At 40.8% G+C, this 20,547-nt stretch overlaps 1 protein-coding gene across 2 annotated transcripts in view; it reads right to left on the bottom strand.

Annotated features, from left to right (window-relative positions):
- The window catches only part of PITPNB (phosphatidylinositol transfer protein beta), a 63,193-nt gene extending 43,409 nt beyond the window's left edge, over positions 1-19,784 (bottom strand). For both annotated transcript variants that reach the window (XM_078060825.1, XM_078060824.1), the window contains exons 1-4: positions 19,672-19,784; positions 15,121-15,151; positions 12,132-12,277; positions 458-549 (exon numbers count right to left, since the gene is read on the bottom strand). In XM_078060825.1, coding sequence (XP_077916951.1) covers positions 458-549; positions 12,132-12,277; positions 15,121-15,151; positions 19,672-19,691 — 289 coding nt within the window. In that variant the 5' untranslated portion in view covers positions 19,692-19,784. The remainder of the gene's footprint in view (positions 1-457; positions 550-12,131; positions 12,278-15,120; positions 15,152-19,671) is intronic.
- Positions 19,785-20,547: the final 763 nt, after the last annotated feature.

Below are 20,547 nucleotides of genomic sequence, written 5' to 3'. Positions count from 1 at the left end.
AGAGTCAATAATCTAATTTTAAAACAATGGGAGAATAATGTCACAAAAGCAATATATCACTTTAAGGCCAAATCAGCAAACAACAGGAAACTGTTTCAGAAGTCTGCCATATTCCTACCCTACTATATGTGGCAATATGAGGAAAAATACTATTAAAACTACACCAAAGGACACTTCTGAGTGTGGATGACCTTTCAGGTCTCACCCCTGGAGCCAGTGAGGTCAGCGAGGACCTCAAGGTGCTCTCATCTGGGAATGAACCAATGCCCCTCACAAAGGTCTAGGGGGAGGAACCCAGAGAAATCTCTCCTCTGCCACAGCACCTGCAGTGACTACCCAAGAACCCACAGAGGACTTCCGTGAGTGTCACCCTTCTCAAAGGCATCGGCACCAGGAGTCCCTCTCCTCCTCAGCAGTGGGGCAGAGGCGGGGAATGAATGCCAGGAACCAGGCTTACTTGTTCTACAGTAGGGGTACGCGTTCCAGGCTTTCTCGTGAAACACCAAGGAGCCCTCCGGAGCAATCATCCTGACGAACGCAGGAACTTTGCTGTGAAGTGAGAAACATTGAATATATTTTCAGTAGTACCATCACTTCTTTGTTGGCATCTATTGGGCAACCTCAAAGAGTACTGTCATCAAAGGTGATTACGTTCTAAGTTTCATCAACTCAGGCTGACTGTTAGCAACATGTTTCACTTTCAATCCCAAAGTAATCAAGTGGAAAATTAATGTAAAACTACAACATGATTAAGAACATTTAGCTGTATACAGGATTTAAGGGGCAAAAAAGAAACAATTTTGTGTCGGGCTTCTGCTCTATTCCCCTAAGGTGAAATCTGAAAGTTAACTGAAGCTATTTAAGCTGCGCATAATACAACACAGAAATTCTCTCATGTGGTTAGACCACATTCACTGTTTAACACAAAAGAATCCCTAGAATATAGGAGTATCTCTGAATAAAAGTCTTTAAATACATTTTACAGAACAAACTTAAAGAAAAGTAACAATCTGAGGAACCCAGGTGGAAATGAGATCTTAAAACATATCCAAGTATTGGGGTGCCTGGGTGGCTCAGTCATTAAGTGTCTGCCTTCGGCTCAGGTCATGGTCCCGGGGTCCTGGGATCGAGCCCCGCATCGGGCTCCCTGCTCCGTGGGAGGCCTGCTTCTCCCTCTCCCACTCCCCCTGCTTGTGTTCCCTCTCTCGCTATGTCTCTCTCTGTCAAATAAATAAATAAAATCTTAAAAAGAAAAAAAAAAAGCATATCCAAGTATAAAATTTTGTATGTCTGGACGATGAATGTCATTTGCTGCCTCAAGTATAGTCGGAAAAGGGATAAGTATATAATACATGAGGAGTCTGTGCCAATTCATAAGGTAATCAGCAAAGATGCCAACAGGTAAGTAGGCAAAAGACATCCCCAGACACGTTACAAACAGAAAACACAACTGGTTAACAAACAAATGGAAAAATCAGTCTTTTCAGTCTTCAAAGAAATGCAAATAGAATGACCACTTCTAATGATTGTAAAGAAAGCAGTTTTACATGCATAGGCTTTTCATACAGATCAGATTCAAATCCCAATGTTAGCACTTAGAAGCTGTGTGACCTTGGACACATCACTTGGCTCTCTGAACTTCCCCACGAGTTGAACACAGTTCCTATGACCTACTCTGCAGGGTTATTGGGAGGATTCAGATTAATACCTATAATGTATTTATTAGCACATTGCATAATACAGTAAAAGCTCAAAAAACAGTAGGTACTGCTCTTTAATTATAATTTGACATGAAGCTGAGTACTTTCACGTGCCTTTCTTCACTTACATCCTCCAACAGCACTGCAAGCTACACATTAATTTATTATTCCATGTAACCAGCATTTAAGTGGCTAAATAACTACATGTCAAAACTATATCCTCCAACGTAAAGCCCTACATACTTTTTCTGTATCAGAACGGCTTCTCTGAGAACTGTCAAATACAACTTAACTTCCTAAGCTAGGAGAAAGAACAAACTAAGGAGGAGACTTGGGTCCCAGAAAGGACTTATGCCTCCATACTAAGATGGAGCAGGTAGCCAGAGGCATCCCTATGAATTTTGGAAGCTAAGCAAGATGAATGTAAGGAAGCCCCACCAGCCAGAGAGCCGTGCAGCTATAAAAGAGGTAGTGTGGATAGCCCCTTCGTTGCCTCCTCAGTACACAAGAACATATGTATGTCTTGGAGCTTCCGCTACTGTGGCAAATTAAACCACTGGAAAAGAAAAGCTGAAGCACTATTATACGTGACATTATAATCGAGATTCCAAGGGCACACAGATTTACCTGTGCCTTTACACCCTGAAAAGATAACAATAAAGGAGAATTCTTTGAGCACCCATTCTTTGCAAATCTAGAAGATTCATGCAAAGGGGCATAACCTCACAAAAATAAAGCCAAGATACCTGAAAATACTTTCATATTAAAAGTCAAAGACTATCTGAAGTCCACATTATTTCTTTCATTGCTCAAGAACTGAAACCAAAATCCCTTTAACTGGGAGAGGTCTCATCAGGGTATAACGTAATACATATGGGTGATTTTTAAAATATACCACAGGATTACCTATCCATCTAGAGTATGACAAACAGATCTATCACTGGTTCATGTGGTCAAAGTAGAAAAAGGCAGGAAAGAGGTGCCTGTGTGGCTCAATTGGTTAAAGGTTCGACTCATGGTTTCAGCTTAGGTTGTGCTCTCATGGTCCTGGGATCCTGGCTCTGCACTCAGTGGGGAGTCTAGGAAAGATTCTTTCCCCTCTCTGTCCCTCCCCCACAGGCCCATGCATGCTCTAAAATAAATAAATAAATTCTTTAAAAAAAGGGGGGGGGAACGCCAGGGTGCCTCAGTCCGTTAAGCATCTGCCTTCAGCTCAGGTCATGATCCCAGGGTCCTAGGATCGAGTCCCACATCTGGCTTTCTGCTCAGCAGGGAGCCTGCTTCTCCCACTGCCTGCTGCCCCCCCTGCTTGTGCGCACACTTGCTCTCTCTCTCTCTGACAAATAAAATCTTAAATTTTTTTTTTAAAAGAAAAGAAAAAGGCAGGGGAAAAAAACAGCTGCATACTAGCTCAGAAACATATTTTAATTATCCTATTTATTCCCATAGTGCCCAATAGTCTAAAAACCTTAAACATTCATCAAAAGCTCTAAAATTTGCTGACCCAAACAGAATACTGGCAGTCAGTCACTAAAGGTCAGCAAGAACCAAATCTACAAGAAAGTTTTAACATGTCTTCATTTTGCTCCCAAATGCCTGTTTTCTTATTTCCAGGATACTTTTCCACTATGTGAATCCCAACAATCAACTTTTTGACTTAGTTAAGAATGACCAAACCTCTGAGCCAGTTATTTCAAATTGACTCGCTTTTTACATTTAACACGAGAACACTAACAAACATCTCTCCTCAGTGAATCTAATTATGGACTAAACACAGGGAAAATGCATACATGGAGTAAATAAAATTATATTTCAATTCTGCTTTAAAGGAGAGAAATTTTCTTCAGTGGCCAACTTTAAAATATTCCTAACAAGGTGGTTCAAATGAACCACTTATATAATTAACAGCCTATACATTGGTTTCCTACTTCAGTATCACCTACCTAGGAAGTAAATTCTGTTTTGGAAGCTTAGTGTCTCAGAAAAAGAATAAATATTAACTGAATTAACAAAATGGAGGTAGGTCTTCAAAAATAAATGAACAAGGACATTCCTCCTCTTGTTCTCCCAACGATCATGAAATGTTCTCTCATGACAAACCAACACTCATGACAGTGCTTAACTCAAGGTAAACACTTCTAGATTTGTCTAAGAGTCAGATATAAAATAATGTCCAAGAGCACAAAAGGTTCTTTGCCATACATAGTCCTTTTCCCACCCCAACTGTGAATGCATATAAAGAACATTTAACTTCAGGGTAAAATTCAACCAAAACGTTCCATCAATTGTGTTGACAGGAAATAAATATTAAAGGAAATAAATATTAAGATTTAACTTCTATAACAATGGCTGTGAACCTGTTAAGTGGTAAGACAACTTTGTAACAGTGGTAGAGGAAAACAAAGGGCTTATATGGTTTAAAAGATATGTAATAAATGACCGTAATGTACACTGAACTTCTGATCTAGGAGCATTCTTTTTTTTAAAAATCTGTTCCTGAGATACATAACACCTTGGGAAATCATTTCAAACTGCACTTTTCCTGTGGAAGTTTTACATCCACTTGTAAACAAAATGAGCAAACTGCTGAGTTCTATTTTTCCATCCTACAACCTACTGTAAACATCAAAATGTAGAAAAACATATGGAAGAATCTGAAGACGAGATTAATTTGCCATAAATAATCTTTCATTTTATAATCAAATGAAATATACCTTAAATACACTGGGCACCTCACTCATTGACTCACTCAAGTATTTATTTACTGAGTGTCCACTGTACCAGGGGCTACGTAAATAACTGTGTAAATGAACAATTCCTATTCTGAGCTCACCTTCCAGGGAAAGAAGCAGGAAACAGAGCAGTAAATACCAAGAGGCAGTGAATTACCTCTCCCAAAGTGCAGCAGTCAAGGAACAGAGGACTGCACAAGTGAGTACCTGGTTTAAGGGTGCCCAAGAAGGCCTCCCTGAGGAAGTGAAAATACAATGGCGATCTGAGGGTGAGGAGGGCCAGCCACATAAAGACACAGGCCCCGAAGTCCTGAAATAGCTAAAGACTTGGCCTGCTTGGGTCACTACAAGGCTTCCAACATGGCTAGACTGTAGTGAAGGGGGAACAGAGGGACAGACACAAGATGAGGATGGTGAGGTGAGCAGGGGACAGGGAGATCACAATAAGACCCATTTTATAAGCCGAAGGGTTTGGGTTTTATTCTTTCTATGACGGGAAGCTACTGAAGGCTTTAAGAAGGAGAATGACACAACCAGATTTAAGTTTTAAGAACATTCTGACTCAATTTAGTAGTCATGTTAGTAAATGAAAATTAACTGGAGTGGGCAAGAGTGGATGGAGGCAAAAATTAACTCAAAATGGATTAAAGATCTATATGTAAGAGCCGAAACTGTAAAAAAAAAAAAAAAAAAAAATTTTTTTTTTTTTTTTTGAGAGAGCGAGCAAGCGCCGGTGGGAGGAAGGGGAGAGGGAGAGAGAGAATCTTAAGCAGACTACCTCCCTGCTGAGCATGGAGCCCAACACGGGACTCAATCTCATGACCCTGAGATCATGACCTGAGCTGAAATCAAGAGTCGGATGCTTAACCGACTGAGCCACCCAGGTGGCCCCTAAAACTATAAAATTCTTGTAAGAAAATGTGGATGTAAATCTTTGGGACCTTGGACTGGATGATGGTTTCTCTGATAGGACACCAGAAGCATAAATGACAAAAGAAAAACAAGTAAATTGGGCTTAATCAAAATTATAAACTTTTTAGGGGTCCCTGGGTGGCTCAGTCGTTAAGCGTCTGCCTTTGGCTCAGGTCATGATCCCAGGGTCCTGGGATCGAGCCCCACATCGGGCTCTCTGCTAGGCAGGAAGCCTGCTTCTCCCTCTCCCACTCCCTCTCTCGCTCTCTGTCAAATAAATAAATTAAAAAAAAATCATAAACTTTTTAATGCCTCAAAGGTCACTATCAAGAAAGTGAGCAGAAAACTCAAAATGGGGGGAAAACTGCAAATCATGTATAAGAGGCTAGTATCTAGAATATGTAAAGAACTCTTAAAACAGACAACCCAATTACAAAACAGGTAAAAGATTTGAACAGATATTTCTCCGAAGATCTACAAATTAACAGTAAACACATGAAAACATCCAAACCTTGAAATACCACCTCACACCCATTAAAATGGCTATTACAAAAACAAAACAAAACCTGATAACAGCAAGTGTTGACAAGGATATGGAGACACTGGAGCCTTCCTACATGGTTGGGGGGAATGTAAAATGGTGCGGTCACTTTGGAAACGGGTCTGGAAGTTCAAAAGTGAGGAGTTACCATATGACCCAATAATTCCAACTAGGAGAGTGTGTGTATGTGTGTGTGCGTGCGTGCGTGCGCACATCCAAGAGAAATAAAAACATATGTCCATACAGAAACTTGTACACAAGTGTTCATAGCAGCATTACTTATTAAGTCAAAAGAATGGGTGGCAAGAGATCAGTCTGGAAGCAACTGGAAAAGTTCAAGAGAAAGAGATAATGGTAACTTGCACTAATGTGGTGGGTATGAAGATGGAAAAAATGGGTAGAATAACAGGAAAAATTTACAAAATGACTTCAAATCCTGATTTGTGGGAAAAGAGTAAAATAACCAGACACAAGACTTTAAAGTTTTAAGAGAAATAACAAAAAGAGAGAGGGAAAGAAGTGCTTTCCACATAACAAAACAGATTAGCAATGAGAAACAAAATATACCATAAAAGGGAAACGCATTACAGAAGTATTTCTGATACTCTTCTGGAATAGGATCACTCTTTATTTAGACAACTCTGAAATGTGCAAAACTGAAGACTTAGAACTATACACAAAGATAAAACTTTGCATTGATGACTAATTTTCAACTCAAGAATGAATTACTATATTGAGCTGATATTTATCAATTTCTTATGTATACTTATTCAAAGATGCTCTCTGATGCGAATCATCACGTATGATCGATCTTTGCATTTTCAGGTGATTTAAACTTTTCATTTTTAAACATGAACGTAACTTTAGTTCCTGGCAAATGACTCTCTTGCTTACAAAAATGAGCTCTTAACTGGAACCACATGAAATTTTAAAACGATTTTCAATTAAACCTCTGTTGTTTCAACCTTTGGGGAACAAGACCATTCAGGAGTTGGCATAGCTTTATGAATTCTCCGTCATTCAGGACTGACTGGAGATGGTGAAGATATAATGCTGATGAAGAATAAAAGAGTAAAGCTGATTTTCCCCAAGAAGCGGAAAAAAAAACAACAAAAGGATTGGTCAGTGTGTTCCGTACTACGAAGTCTCAGGAGAGCTGCAAGTTTTTCTCTAAAATAACCATCTCAAAGGCTGCAACACATTTCCTTGCCTTGCTTCAAAATTCTTTGCCCGATAAAGTCTGTCCTCCTTCCCCACCATCCACGATTAAGTGTTTAAGTATATATTGAACATCATAAGGAAACACTCAAACTTCCATGGTAAATGGGGTATAAGACAAATATGTACACGTGAAATACATAATCAGGTGTCAAAATGAATAGACATGACAAAAAGTGATGGAGTCTAGGGAAGAAGAAAAGTAGTCAAGGAATGCCTCTGCACAGGACAGAGCTGAGCTATGCTCAGGAAACTGGGTTTATGGGCAACCCCACATCACAAGAAGAAAAGGACCTAAGGGGCTAAACATGGCACTTCTAGAGGACAATGAAGAGTCAGGCTTGCTTAGAGCCAATAGTTTTTATTCTGAACAGTTAATAACAATTGGAGAGACATGGATAATCCTGAGTGGCTTATTAAGTTTAACTTTATTCTGGAAGATGACTTGAGACTTTAAAGACTATGAGAACATGGGATACGGTGAAATCCATGGTCTTGGGAGAATTTCTCTGTAAACTCCTTTGGCATTCACTTCAGAAAATGGAAAATATTCTAACCCTCCCACAGGGCTCAGCAGTAGAGCAAAGTGATTAAGAGTCACAATGCCTGCCTGGGTTCACGGCCTATCTCTGCTACCAAAAGCAGTGACACAGGGGCTAGTTACTTATACCTTTCTGGACCTTCATTTCCTCACTAAAAAAGGTTGCTATGGGGAATCCCTGAGCTCCCACCTAGAGCATGTACAGTGACCAGTAAGGATTAGATCCTCTGGTTAGAATTACCATGGGCAACTACTTACCGTAAATTATCAAAGGATATGGAAAGATATCCTGTAAGATTATTACTTAAGATTCAAGAGGGCAAAAAAGTCAATGGTCACTAAATTATGGGGTTTTTTAATACCTTGCCAAGATTGTTTCTCAATCTTCTGGTTAAGATGAAGTGTATCTTACACCCAGAAGTGTTTTTGCTGAAATGGGAAAGCTTACTGGCCAGAGAACCCAGAGAAGTTGATTCCACTGGGTAAAGTGAATCTCAGAATTTCAAGTTATCTCAAATGTACAACAAGGTGTCGGTGGTCTCAGGCAACAAATTTAGCCTGCCGAGTCTGCAATTCTCTTGCTGCTATACAGTGATAGTGCACACAGCACTAGAAGTTACCCAGTGGAGCCCAAGCTGAAAAAGGGAACATACATTACTGGACACAAACTTAACTTCCTCAGGGAGTTAGCTCTAAAACTCTCTAGGAACGTGGGTAAGTCTACAGCATGCTGAGCTTGCTGTCCCTGCAGGACACTGCTGTCTGACAAGCTGCGAGGCCAGCCCCGTGTCGTGATTGCTAGCTTTCCTACGGCACAGTGAAGGCCTCAGCACTCACTGCTAAATGATTCTTTGCCCTTCCATAATCTAGTTATCCTGTGGCTATTGGGCCTTCAGCACAACGCTGATGCCTTTGAGCATGTGGACTTCTGACTGCCGTGCCCTGTGACTGTTCCCTCCCCCCAGACTACAGCAACAGTTGGTCCTGGTTTTGTCTTTATTGGCTGACGGGTTTTTGGTTGTTCTTCACTGTCAGAGAGGCTACCACCCGCCACACTGCCTGAGATCCATTAGTGCCATCCTCTTTCCTTTGTTCCTTTCCTGTATCAGGCCTCTCCATGCTGTCCCCAGCTGCTATCTTTGTGTGACAAAGCCAACCTTCCCTGGGCATCAAACAGCTCTTCCCATCCAATCAGACCCCCTTCCCTCCCTTCTCATGGGACACCTGTGCTCATCAGGTCCTGAGTGCTTGTTGTCAGGGACTTGGGACTGCCTACTTGTGACTAAAAAGCATGGGATTAGAACCCAGAGAATCCAGGTCAGTTACCATTCTGCCACTTACTAGCTGTGTGACTTTGGGTAAACATGCACTTCAGTATCCTCTTAGGTACAAGAGGCGTATCACCTATTTTTCAACAGGCGTAATAAGGAGTAAATGAGTGCGTGACAGGGTAAAACCAAAGGCTACTGGGAATGATTTCAGCTCCTTCTAGGAATGAAGAAGTCATGAGAGCACTGGGAGGCTGGCCTCCAGAGAGCCACGATTTTCCTTTATTTAATCTATTAAAAGCCTGAGAAAAATTCTGAACCTTGTCCCCAAATAAGCTCTGCAGAACAATAACATCTCTTGAACTAACCATATTTATATAGCCCTCTTCAATTTAAGAAATTTATTATTTATGGCTGGAATGTCATCTGAATCAGATGTCTCAAAATATTTATCATTTTTCTAATTAAAAATGCAGATTAAAAAAAAATTTAAATCACCCATAATCCCACCACCAAGAGAAAAAAAAATTAACATTTTAGTGAATCTCTTTCTAGGCCTTTTCTGATTAGTTTTTTAAAAATACATGTAATGTAGTGCATATTTATATTTATGTACATATTTGGCAACTAATCTTTTCCATGTAATGGTATATCAAACATTTCCCCAAACTTCCAACTCTCAGTTTTCAAAATGAAGGGTATTTTGAATCTATTTCATGATTATTCACACATGGACATAATACACCAACAGAAAGTTTTATATATTGAACTTTCTGGTTAATTTTACAATCCCCAGAGAAAGTTAAATGTTTACAATAAAAAAAGTTTTATGTGTTGGTAAAATTCAAGTAATGAGTAAATGTAAGATACTAAAGAATAAAACTAAGTATACATAAGCAAATTCAATAGTATAAATACTATGTAGATCATACCGTCTAGATGCCACATTTTTCTCCAACTGACACATTTTTTTAGATATACTTAGGGTGCTAACAAATTAACAGGAACCATGAATAAGACAGTCTTATGGGTAACTGATCAGAATTATTGCCTTCATTCAAATCTGCATCAGAAATAAAGAAACACTGTGTTCTAGGAGAAAAAAAAAAACACAATAAAATTTAAGATTCTGTAAAGTGATAATCTACTTTATATTCATGTATCAGTATAAACCAAGCAGTGGTCTTAAACTGAAAAAAACAGGAAACACTGATTGTCACAGCTCACCTACAACTTTAAGGAGCTCTACAAAAACATGGGTGTTACTCATTTCAATATGAAGACAATAAAGGCAAGAAAAGACCAAAGATCTTTCCTACCTTTTTAAAGATTTTATTTGTTTGAGAGAAAAAGAGTGAGCACGGGAGCATGAGCAGAGGGGGAGGGGCAAAGGGAGAGGGAGAAGCGGACTCCCCTCTTAGCAGGGAGCCGGATGCAGGACTCGATCCCAGGACCCTGGGATCATGACCTGAGCCGAAGGCACACACTTAACCAACTGAGCCACCCAGCCGTCCCGATCCCTCCTACTTTTAATAAATTTGAGGGACTACTGACAAAATGGACTCTTAAAAACCATTACTGATCTTTTGCCCTTAGACAAATACTGGTATGCATTTTCTGTTTTAAAATATTTATGCCGGGGTGCCTGGGTGGCTCAGGGCAAGATGTGTCGTAGGATCGAGCCCCATATCAGGCTCCATGCTCAGCACAGAGTCTGCTTGAGATTCTCTCTCTCCCTTCCTCTGCCCCTCCCCCCACTCACTCGCTTTCTCTTAAGTATTTTTTAAAAAATATTTATGCCAAAGAGAGAGATGAGACAGCCAAACTCAGGAGAACTTCTATAAACCAAAGAGAGAAAAACAATGAATGAAAGATTTCAACAGTCAAGTCACACAAGAAATTCAAATGGTCTACTAATAGGAAAATACATTCAACATCACTAATAAGGCCTGCAAATTTATTTTTTTTTAAAGATTTTTTTTTTTATTTGACAGAGAGACAGCGAGAGAGGAAACACAAGCAGAGGGAGTGGGAGAGAAGCAGGCTTCCCGCAGAGCAGGGAGCCCAATGCGGGGCTCGATCACAGGACCCCAGGATCATGACCTGAGCTGAAGGCAGACGCTTAAGGACTGAGCCACCCAGGCGCCCCTAAAGCATGCAAATTTAAACAAGAGACTATTTCTGCATATCAAATTGGCAAAAAAATAAATGGAGAAAAATATGGAAAATGAACACTACCAAACACTCGGAGGGCAATCTGGCAGTAATAGAAAATTTTAAATAAGCATGTCCTTGCAGCAAAATCCCACTTTTATATATTTCTCCTAGAGAAATAGTAACCTAAGGCATGAAGACATGTACAACCATGTTCACAGAAATATTATTTGTAACCTGCAAAAAGGAAAATATCTAAAACACCTAAATCGACTTATCATTTAGAGAATAGTTACATCACCTATGCTTTGTTCACACTAGGAAAGGTCACTCAGCCTTCAAAAGGAGGACATGGACATTAAATAACACAGCAGGGTGTTCACAATGTGTCACTCCATGAAAAACAAAGCCAACTGCAGAACCATATGTATGGTAGGATCCCGTTTGCCGTAGAAAACAAAAATAACACAAGTGATAGTTTATTTTCATTTTAAAAACTTATTTGAGGGGCGCCTGGGTGGCTCAGTTGGTTAAGCGGCTGCCTTCAGCTCAGGTCATGATCCCAGGGTCCTGGGATTGAGCCCCGCATCGGGCTCCCTGCTTGGCGGGGAGCCTGCTTCTCCCTCTCCCTCTGCCTGCCTCTCTGCCTACTTGTTCTCTCTCTCTGTCAAATAAATAAATAAAATCTTAAAAAAAAAAAAAAAAAACTTATTTGAGTATGTACAGAAAATGATCCGGAAGGAGAAACTGTTTCTAGTGATTCTCCCTGGGGTTATGAATATGTGATGGCAAGAGACGGGGACTAAGTTTTTATTTTATAACTTTCCCTGTCGTTTGAATTTTTTTATGAACAATTATATCACTTTTATAATTTAAAAAATTACCAATAAGGGGGGGGTTCTCTCAAAAAATTAAAATGCAACATATTGTCAGAGTAAAATTTAAAAAGTACCTCAGCACACGGCCCAGGAAGTTAGGGAGTTATCTGCTCAATAAGTAAGCTGGAGAATTAAGGCATCATCTTCAATAGAATGACTAAGTACCAGATGTGAACAATCAGCTTACCTCTTTAGGTGATAGATTTTGTGTGTATACTGTCCCTTTTCTCCATCCTTCTCATAAGGTTCATTTTTTAAGACTTCAATTCCTTCTCCACCACCAGTTTCATTCTTACTAGCTTCTGCAACAGAGTAAAGCTGCCCAACCTGATACTGGAATTTCAGAGCACAGAATTTCATTAAGCCAGTAGTACCTGCGGAAATTTCCTATGCTAACATCTTACCATATATGATATAGAAAAGCTTGTCCAAATCATTCAGCACATCTGTTCCATATGAAAACATGACTCAAGTTAAAAATTAATGTTTAGGAAGATTAAACACTAGGTGATCATACAGTTTCAACAAACTCTAATATTTTACAAGATTTCCATGATTTGAGAAAACTGCTAGTTACAAATACTCTGGGGTGCCTTCATATGTACTACCCACTTATCAAGAAAACACCTTGATGCCTGGCCCAGCTTTTTGTATAATATATATTTGTATTTTCCAAAGCACTTTCATGTCTATTCTATCTCATTTAATTTCACAAAATTCTGAAGAAAAAAAAAAGGCATGAAGGAATAGAATTGTTACTCTGCTAATTAAGAAAGATGAGCAACCAGAATACCACTGTCAATGATAATGAGGAGGTATATAAAGCATAATTTAAAAGCCTGAAAATACAAAGAACCATTACAGTCCAAATTTTAGTAGACCTCTGGGGTCTTTTTTCCAACGACTTATGCCTGACATGCCCAATTTAGCCCTTGTCCACCTCAAGAGAATCAATACTGGATACCCAGGATCAAAACTGTTAACTGTAAAGTTCTCCAATAAACAGAAACTGTTTTTAAAGTATTACAAATACACAAGAATTACTATAAAAGGCAAGAAATTGCTGACAGTGGCTTCTCTCTCATTTTAAAGTGAACCAGAATCCTCAATGGCCTGAACCAATACCTGTGAGTGGGCAGTACTGTTCTGTGCCAATCTGGAGCTGCTAACAGTTCCAACAAATAATAAAAGGCAAAGTTCTCATGTTCTAATTTGTTCTAGTGACTCAACCATGGCACGGTTTCCAATCTCTTCAAATTTGGCTAAATCTCTTCCTCCAGGTGAGGACAGCCTGAAGAAATGCTTTTCTTTGTTTTTAAGCACATTTTCAAAGAAAAGCTATCTCTAAAAATGAAATTACTGAAAATGAACATTTTATTTGAGACAAAAAATAGGAGTAGTTGTAAGCTCAGTAAATATTTATATTTTAAAAGTCCATGGGAATATGACACTATCTTGAAGCTTAATTTAAACACACACTAACTCAATCACTCAATTTGGGTTTAGGAAGCTAGAACCAAACACACTTCTTAAAAGCAACAAAGATAATTTCTGTAGGGATTTTAGACTGCAGAGAGAGTGTATTTCTTCTCTGGTTTTTGTGATACAACACCAGATTAGTCCAATAATGCTACAATCCTTAAGTCCTTTAAAATGTACTTTTCAACACTGTCATATTCTTAAAAGACGATTAAAATGTCTCTAAATCAAAAGGTAAATTTAATATTGGTCAGGAACAGAGTAACAGAACTTTACAAAGAAACAACTAAACAACAGTATCCAAAAAAATGTTATTAATGAACTGATATTTTGTGGCATGCCACTAGCCTTTCATTCTCATTTTTAAGACTAATTTAAATAGAGACAGAAGGCATGTTTAGTAAGTCTGAATAGAAGAAAAAGCTGAGATTATTTTCAGTGACAACACCAAGTCAGAAAGATTTCGACAAGTTGATCCAACTAACTGAAACAAAAGAAAAAATTTAACAAAAACAAATGTCAATTTCCACATTCAAGTTCAAACAATCAATTGCACAAGGAAAGCACAGGGGTGCCTGGTTTGTCTTGAGTGTTTTAACATGGGGAAACCTCAAGCACTACTGAGATACATACAGCTAAGTTCAAGTCTACTTTAAGCTGTGCCAGACAGCTACTCATTTGTAGTTCCTGCATTTTGGGTTTGTTTTTTTTTTCTCCTTTCTGTCTTCTGTCAGCTGTCACTTCTTAGGTTATCAGTTTGTTTTGTCCCACTTCCAATTCACTGCTTCTAATCTACTGTCAGCTCCAGGAAAACCAGATAACTGAGCAAGTGCAAACTGTGTGCAAGTTACAGAACGACCCAGAGGGCTTTGTGGGGTTTGCTACACATACCACATACCTCAGTTTCTCTGCTTTTATCTTCCTTCCTGGCTCTACCACAAATAGCTACAACCGAAGGACACGCAAGTTCTGAACAGGTAGTGTATTTCTGTATTATGTGCAGATCAAGGGAGACAATAATCTCTCACAGTTACATGCTGGTCGGACCACGTCTGGAATACTGTTTTCAGTTAAGAGCAACAACTACAACACAAGCGGCAGTTAGACCAGCTGGTGAGGAAGTCTACAGGTCATGTTATACTAGGCCAAATGAACATGCTGGGAATGTGTAACCCTGTGACCTCATGTAAAGAAGATGGAACAAAAGAACTTGAAGGCAGGAGAGAGAATGGCCAAAAGAAAACCTGAAGGGCTACCATATGCCAGACAGAATAGGCTTATTTCCCACTGCACAAGTGGAAGGAACTGTAAACAACAAACATTATAGGAAAGCAAATTTTGGCTTAAAGACAAATGTTTAAAATATCCAACAGTAAAACAGACTTCCTCTAAGCAGCAAGTTACTTAGCCTTAAAGTGCTTTGTTGAGGCTGGAACCTCCTTTCTCTGGGATACTGTAGCCAGAAATCCTGAACTGGGAAGAAGATTAAACTACATTCTTTAGAGCCTTCTGAAACAAGGCAGTGTAACAGAATTCATTTACAATGAATTATCTGTAATACACCACAATTCATTTTGTCACAAACTGGAATGTAAAGGTAAGTAAATACAACTTTAAATTGTATGACTTTAAATATGACTTTAACATATTGAAATAAGCTGTATCAACAAAATAATACAGAAAAAAGCAAGACTTACCTCCTGAACAGAACATGGCAAAACCACACGGCTAAAACAACAAAAGAAAAAAAAAATGTCACGTATGAAATATTTGGCTTTAAAACACAGATCTCTACACTTAGAACTTTTGCTTAAATCCAATGATGGCGTAATACAAGGATGTCATTGTCTTTACAATGCCTACAGCTCTAAATAAGAATTTTTAAATTGGGGAAATAAAACTACCATTTGCGGGCCTCAATGATCACTCCCATTTAGTGTTCTCATTGTACCAGGACCCCAAAAACGCAGTTGCAGAGATTCTTGTGAGGAGAAAAGGAACAAGAGAAAACTCATCACTGAAAATTACAGGGTACTGAATACATTATTTTTAGACTGTCTAGTCAGGTTGCCCTCATGAAATTTTTAGTATGGTTTCATTCTCCATCTATATGCTATATATTTTGTTTTTATGATATTTCTCATAGAATATATGTCTTGAATCTCATGAATGAATGCTTCCAAAAATTGTTCCCCACTACCCGATTATTCCTCAGTTTTATTAAACAAGTAAAAGGTCCCTTAGATGTAACAAGAAAAAACTTCACCAAGGGAAATACTTTGAAACTTAGAAATAGAACCCCTTCCAGGGCAGACGCAATATAAGGTTGATTGGTGTTTGATCTCGTCCAAGAGTTTGTTACTAGACCAACAAAAGGACTGAGATGGAGGCATAATGCCCCAGAATATATAATTCAAAAAAAATAATATTATGGTAAATTATATCAGAATATTGTATTTTATCACCAGATTTTTATAGGGAAGTACCTTCACTTATCTCTAGCATAAACTCTGAAAATCCCTGAATATCAATTATCTCACAATAATAGCTGGTGTCCAAGACAGCAACTTCTTTTTTTGGCCTGTTCTTTCTCAGACTTTTCCCTGCTAAAGGTACCAAAGCAGTGTTACATAAACTTCCATTTTAACTCTCTATTATAATGAGAGGGAAAAAAACCCCACAACCGTCACCTTGATTTTCATTTTACAGACAACTCCCAATAGTTTTTCCTCATTCCAACTTTTCTTCAGCTGCACTGTCCACCCACCCCTCTCTCCCTATTCTCCTCAAACATCTATGCCTGAGCCCTCACATCACCTTGATCTCCAACATGTATAAAACATGCCTCCTGTTATTCTCCCCTCCTTCACTATCAGGGGTCACTCATCACTCTTTGTCTTTCTGATAATGGTCACCTAAAGACAACGAACATTCTCAAACACCATGATTACTAATTCCTATTCTCATAAAAAATAAACCTGTTATACAAAAATCCTTGCATACCTAATCCTTTTAACTGTCTTCTCAGAGTACACACTGATTTGCTCACTGTCCCAGGAAGAGAAAATAAACTGGGGCCAAGAGGGTGTGGTGGGGGGGAGAGGCAGACTAGGATATAGAGGCTGAGAGCTTATTCTGGAAGATAAAGAAAGATATAGACAGAGATATAGGTTGGGAGCATATTTTTAGGGCCTGGAATACAATGGTAAGAAATCTATTACATTTATTAGGCAACAAGGAATCCAGGAAGGTTGTTCCAAAAGGGAAGTGACATGACTACAGCCAATCTAAAGAAGTCATCTGTAGCTGGTTAAAAAACATTGAGAGGCAGGAGTGTGGGGAATAACCATCTTTGAGGAGGCTGGGCAAGGGTTTACAAAGGCCTGAACCAAGATGACGGGCTGCAGAAGAAATGGAAGGAATAGAGAGGAAAGAGTTAAAGACTTCCCGGAACTTTCACAAAACCAAAGAATCACTGCTGAGTAATTTTAACAACTACTCACTGGTGGGAAGAACCTATTTTTATATAACAACACTTCAAGCAAAACTTATTTCACAAAATCAAAGTGACTGAAGAAGACATTCTGGATGAATAATGAGTCAAATAAATTCTTCAAGATTTGCTTAATGAAAAGTAAAAGGAATAGACAGACTTTGATTTTTTTTTTTCCTCAAAGCCTCATTCAACTTTTACAACAATTTGAAAATTTTCAAAATTCTCTGAAAATCCTCAGGAAAATAATCTTCCAAATGGAACTAACAACTAGTTCTTTAGAACTAGGACTTTATACTAATGGCAACTTCATCTATTGCTTAAATAACAAATTAAAGGGAACTCCCCCACCCTGAAAAGTCATTTCTAACCTTTTAATTTATGTCAAAAATAGATGGCATTTTTTAAAACAACAAACATTTGCCAAAGTATTTTACAGTTTAACATCTTCACATAGGAATGACCTATTCATTGCTCCTAACCAAAAACGATTTTAGAAAGTTGACTTGAAAATAGGAAGAATCATTTTTTTCATTCGACAACACTGAGCACTTACAGGATGGTGGCCTAGATGCTATGCCGGGTACTAGAAACAAGATAAAAACAGCCTCTGCTTTCAAAAAGTCTAAAAGGAGGAAAAAAAAAAAAGTCTAGGGAGACATACATGAAGAGTGAACATCAAAAAATGTAATTTATAACTCCTTAGGAAAAAAATTACGCACATTTCAGCATGTGTTACCTTGGCGCATTGAAATTTTTATAATGAAAGTAACAGTTTCACAAAAAGCATATCATGCAAATTCCCAATGGGAACTTCTTTCCATGAGTTAGCTTGATACTCCTCACATAACTGTCAAAGGGATCTACTGAACACTTAATTCACATTTTAGGAGGGAGGAAATACTCTAATAAAAATGACGAGATCTACGACGTAGATCAGTTCTGCAACTCACTTGCTATGTGACTTGGGCCAAGTCAATTTCCTTCTGTCTTGTTTCCTCCATTTGTCTTAATATCTGCCACCTACCTACATTACAAAGATGTCAGAGTAATAAATAAAACTTTCATGATACATTGTATAAACGACTTGGAAGAAAAACTTTATATAAATCCAGAATTCAACACTATAAACTTTATCCAAAAATGTGTCTTTTCTGAGGATCCCTGTCACTGACTAAAGTTGTTAATTTTTCATTAACTTAACAAGTACTTATTGGGCCCTTACTATTCTCCAAGGACTATTCTAAGAGTTGGGAATATGGAAGTGAACAAAGTAGACAAATTCATGGAGCCCGCATGTAGCAAGAGAATACATGTAGTAAAATAGAAAAAAAAAAGTGACTGTATTGTATGTTAGATGGTGATAATTGCTACAGACAACAATAATGCAGGAAAGGCAAATACCAAACAGTGGGGGTTGCAATTAGATCTTCAGAGGGACTCCCTAAGAAGCTGATACTTAAGCAAAGACCTGAAGGAGGTAGGTTAGTGAGATGAGGGATGGGCACTTCAGGCAGAGGGAACAGCAAGCAGAAAGGCCCTGACCTGAGCTTTTTCCCTGAAGTAATGAAATAACTATAAGGAAGCTTGAGCTTGAAATGGACCCGGGCACGTGCAGGGTAGTAAATGTGACCAGAGCAGAAGAGAAAATAGTGTAAGACCTCGTGGGCTATTTTAAGGACTTTTTTAATTCACAATGAGATAGGGAGGCTTTGGAGGGTTTTAAGCAGAGAAGTGACAGTAGTGACTTTCTAAAGGAAGTTTGAGAACACTAAAGATAAGGTGTCTTAAGATAACTAAATTAAGCCAAAATTTACGTTTAAGAATTTAAAGTGAGAAGAGCATTTGAAAAACCAAAGAACAGGCCATACTCGAAATCCCTAGTTGCCCACAGGATGCTGACGATACGAACCAGCTGTGACAACTCAACAATCATGGCTAAACATTTCCTGTGATAGTTACAGTGCTTGCCGGTGGGAAATGCCATAACTTTTCAGTAAAATCACTCCGCCGGTCTAATGCACCTGAAAACCCTTCCATTTGACAGGCCACGTGTTAACAATTCTTCACGTCAACCCCGTGAAGTAGGTGGAACCCAGTCACCCCATCTTAAAGATGTGAAAACTGAGACTCAAAGCAGAGAGACGGCTCTCCTGATTAAGTCAACTGAGCCGCCCTGAGGAGCGCAGTTTTTCCGAACTCCCAGCTCCTGCTTGAACTTCAGGGGCCTACGTCCCACCTCGAGTCCCGACACCGGGGCTGTCTTCACCTGGCAAACCCATCTTCCGCGGGCTGCAGGTAAGCTCCACCCCACACGACAAATCACTGTCAGACCCACCGCGCCTCCCCACCCTCGGGCTCCGACTCGGCCCCTGGCTCGGTCCTCCCGGGCGGGCGTGCGGGTGGGCCCAGGCTGGGACTGGAGGTGGGGGGTGGGGAGAAGGCGGGTCCCAGCGGAAACTCCCGGCCTCGCCTTCCCGAGCCACGCGCTCCGACCCGGACCCAGGCGCCTCCGCCCCAGGGGAGAGGGCGGCGGTATTACCACGGCAACGCCAGGGGAGAGAGTCTGGGGGCGCGCAACGGTGAGGCCTTCAGTGGGCCGGGGGCGCGAGCCGGGGGGAGGGGGCGCGCGCAGGGAGCGGCCAGCCAGAGGCTCGCTCCTTTCTAGGAATATTCCGCTTCCGCCACTTCTCAATCAGTGAGCCTCCCACCACCGCCGTTGGGTAACCTTGCTCGCGCCCACCGACCCACTCACAATTCCTTAATCAGCACCATCTTCCCGGAACCCCCTCACAGCTGCCGCCGCTACCGCCGCCACCGCCGCCGCTACCGCCCCTCACGGCGCCTGCGCGGCCCCGCCTCCTTACCCCCTTTCCCGAACCACCGCGGCGCCTGCGCGTCCACACCCTTCCGCCGCTACTCGTCGCGTCAGCGCGCGCTAAGGACTAGCTCCGCCCTAGTCTCGCGCCCCACCCCGGGCTCGCGGAGCTTCCACTGCGGTTGCGCGTCTGGCTCATAGTGGGGGCCGTAGAGTTTCTACTGCTGCTGCGCACACTAGGCGCGCGCTCGCGAGTGCCCTTCTTGCGGCTCCTCCCTCCAGTCAAGTTCCGTCGGGGCGTGTGTGCAGCTTACGCTCTTTGGTGAGTTTTCCAATCAGTCCTCTGAAGTCGTTTCCTCGTGACCAGCGCTAAACTTTTTCCCACTGCTTTTGAGAAGAGGTCCTCTCCTTGAACTCTCACTCCGAGGTCCACGTGGAAGACTTGTGTCGGGTTGGGGAGGCCGACGCCACCGCGTCCTGCTCCCGTGGCGGGCTCCGTCGGATTCCGGGGGACCGAGACTTAACTGGCTCGCAGCTCACGTGCATATTCCGGCAGCCTCGTGAGTGCAGCCGTGTGACCGTTGCTCACCTGGCTAGGGCCAGCAGCTGTGGCCACACGAGCTCCCCAGCCCCCGAATCCACCCCAGAATCCAGTGAGTCGACGGGAGGAGCGCCCTCCACTGGCGACGAGGTCCCCTGTGGGGGCAAGGGGTGCTCGCCCGTAAGACCCAGGAAGGGGACCTGGCTGGGAGGGCGGTCGCGCGGCCACAGTGAGAGCCCGCGCGACCATCCTCACCCAGGCTCCAACCTGCC

The sequence above is a fragment of the Halichoerus grypus genome, chromosome 13 (genome assembly GCF_964656455.1).
Source record: "Halichoerus grypus chromosome 13, mHalGry1.hap1.1, whole genome shotgun sequence".
In the NCBI taxonomy this organism is placed as follows: domain Eukaryota; kingdom Metazoa; phylum Chordata; class Mammalia; order Carnivora; family Phocidae; genus Halichoerus; species Halichoerus grypus.
The sequence above is the reverse complement of the archived record's forward strand: the minus strand, read 5'-3'. Positions and strand labels throughout refer to the sequence as shown.